Source organism: Chenopodium quinoa, unplaced genomic scaffold (assembly GCF_001683475.1).
Source record: "Chenopodium quinoa cultivar QQ74 unplaced genomic scaffold, ASM168347v1, whole genome shotgun sequence".
Taxonomy (NCBI): Eukaryota; Viridiplantae; Streptophyta; class Magnoliopsida; order Caryophyllales; family Amaranthaceae; genus Chenopodium; species Chenopodium quinoa.
Genome location: NW_018744825.1, coordinates 238,685 through 241,479, shown reverse-complemented (window position 1 = coordinate 241,479; position 2,795 = coordinate 238,685). Strand labels below are relative to the sequence as shown.

Sequence of the window (2,795 nt, the reverse complement as noted above, 5' to 3'; positions counted from 1 at the left end):
AGGTTGAGGCCGAGGCGGTAAAGGGCATCAAAACTAAGGATGTCATCTCCTTCATCTAGAGAAATGTCATCACCCGGTTCGGTGTACCTATGTCAATGGTCTTTGACAATGGCCCCCAGTTCGAAACGCCTGTCCTAAAGACTTGGTTGCAAGATCAAGGCATTTCCCATTACTTTGCATCCGTTGGCCGTCCTCAAGCAAACTTTCAGGTTGAAGCTTTTAACAAGCTCATCTCAGGGGGCATAAAAAAGAAAATTGAAAAAGCAGGCGGTCTTTGGGCAGAGGAACTGACTCATGTTCTTTGGTCTATTAGAACTACTGAGAAGGGATCAATTGGAGAAACTCCATTTCTTATGGCATATGGCATAAAGGCGGTGCTTCCCATTGAATTATATGAGCCTACACTTCGAATCATGTTATATGATGAAGAGGCAAATTGGGAAGCCATGCGCCTGGCTTTGGATACTCTTCCTGAAAGAAGGGGCAATGCTGCCTTACGTCATGAAATCTACTGTCTGCGAATGACGAGGGCCTACAACAAAAGGGTGCGCAAACGCCCCCTCAAAATTGGAGATTTTGTTTTACGAAAGCTTGAGGCAATCGGTAGGGCGAACGAACAAGGGAAACTGACCCCAAACTGGGAAGGACCCTACCGGATTTTTGAAGAAGTTAGAAACGGCACATACCGCCTGGAAACCCCAGATGGAATGCGGCTACCTCGTACCTGGAATGTAGATAAATTGAAAAAGTACTACTTTTAAGGAATTTGTAATTTTTTGTAAATAGTATTGAAATGTGAAAGCATATAATTTCCATTCATATAATTGTATTAGCACCTGTCTAGTGCAAAAACACAGACGGAAGAACGCTTATTAAAAACCAATGCTCCAAAAAGAGCAGTCATCCGGCGACACCCATCCGGGGGAAATCGTTGAAGAGAACAGCTCCCTTCCGGGTGGTACATTGTTCTAGCGATCAAATGACTCAAACGACATTTTCGTCAAAGAAACTCGCAGCCGTTTGAAATGATCCTTTGCAACTAGAATTCATCCGGCAAGGACTCAAAAGTAGTCCATCTGGCAAAGTGAAAATCCTAGTGGGTTAAGGCAACCGGGTTTTATCTAAAAACCACCCAATGAAACGGCTGCCTGTTTACCGTTGGAGTAAACAGTTGGCCATTTTAGGGGCATTTTATTATACCAGCCGGAGTAAGGGTAGATCAACCATTAATCACCCATCCGGCTGCCAATGAAACGACTACCTGTTTACCGTTGGTGTAAACAGTTGGCCGTTTCAGGGGCATTTTATTGTACCAGCCGGAGTAAGGGTAGATCAACCATTAATCACCCATCCGGCTACCAATGAAACGGCTGCTTGTTTACCGTTGGAGTAAACAGTTAGTCAGGGGCATATCATGGTATCATCGCTTCATCTGGCGAAAAATGAACGGCTGCCTATTTACCGTTGGAATAAATAAACAACCATTCTATTTTGGAAGAATATTAACCGGATGAGTAGTAGAAACTTGTAATACCTGTAGAAATTGCATAAATAAAAATGCAAGTAATAGAGAGAATATAAAAATAGCAAAACCTACTGCGTCGGCCAGTAGATTAGAAATTTTTTCAAATGTTAACCGGACCCTTTTCCGGGAAAAGTACATTGATACACACGGCACGCAGGCCGGTAAAAGAAGTTATATATAAAAAAAAGAAGATTCATTGTTGTTCCTGTTGCTGCTGTTGCTCCTGCTGCTGCTCCTGCACCTGCTCCTGAGCCGGCTCTTGAGTCTGCGCCTGCTTCTCATCCTCTTCCTGCCCTTCTTTGACCAAACCGGCCCACTCCTCGAAGGAAGCAGGCGGGTCCAGTCCAAGGACCTTGGCATCATATACCTCTGAGGCATACTTATACCTAAGGTCGAAGAACTCGTAGTCATAGTCCGGGTGTATGAGCCCCCAGGCGAGCTTCATGCGCTCCTCATTGTTGGTCTCATTCTCAGCAATCAGGCAGCGTTGTTCTTTTTGAAGCTCTTCTTTATGAGCCGCCTGACTAGAAGCTAGTTCATTTTTGAGTCGGTTGTTGGCAGCGCGAAGGTCGGCGTTTTCCTTGTCAGCTCCTTCTAAACCCTTGAGATCGGCTTGGAGATTTTTGACCTTTAGATCTAGCCCATCCGCCCTCGCCTTTTCCGCCTCAGTAGCCTTAATAGTTTGCTTCAGCAATTCCTCCTGTTCCAACTCTCGCCGTTTAGTTTCCATGTCATATCTAATGGCATTGTATTGGGAAACATCAATGAGCTCAGATGCCCGTCTCTGGGCATCCCTTACCTCCTTTTTCTTCTTGCGCAAGGGGACTTGAAGCTCGTCAACTCTCAGCATCACCTGTGATATCAGCCGGCACAACCTCTTTCTCAGTCCGGGTTAGGGTCCGGATCATCCTCTTGGCGTACTGTTGATAGTTTGGCCGGCTGGAGGTAGCATCTGCAATGAGAGATTTATCTGTCAGGTGTTGGGCATACGCCGCGCCAATATTCTGACGGCTGCCAGAAGAATCTTCGGATTGGCAAGCTTGGGTCTTTACTCGCATAGGCCCAAGCAGCCAGGGGGAATCAAAGGAAAAAGTCATACCTTTGTCGGACTGTGGGGTAGTATCACCCCCAGCCGCGTTTGAGCCAGTACCCGTTTGAGTCTGGCCAGCCGGAGTCACCGGCTCCTTTATACCCTCATCCACCACTTCAATGGTGGGAACAATTCCACTAAGGCTCTTGCCTGCAGTGGTGGGCCTGCCTCCGGCAGGCG

General features: G+C 46.6%; 1 protein-coding gene across 1 annotated transcript; it reads right to left on the bottom strand.

Annotated features, from left to right (window-relative positions):
* Positions 1-1,718: 1,718 nt before the first annotated feature.
* LOC110704201 (apolipoprotein A-IV-like) lies at positions 1,719-2,255 on the bottom strand. Its single transcript, XM_021881997.1, has one exon. It carries the CDS (start codon positions 2,253-2,255, stop codon positions 1,719-1,721), a length of 537 nt encoding a protein of 178 aa, XP_021737689.1.
* Between the last annotated feature and the right edge of the window lie 540 nt (positions 2,256-2,795).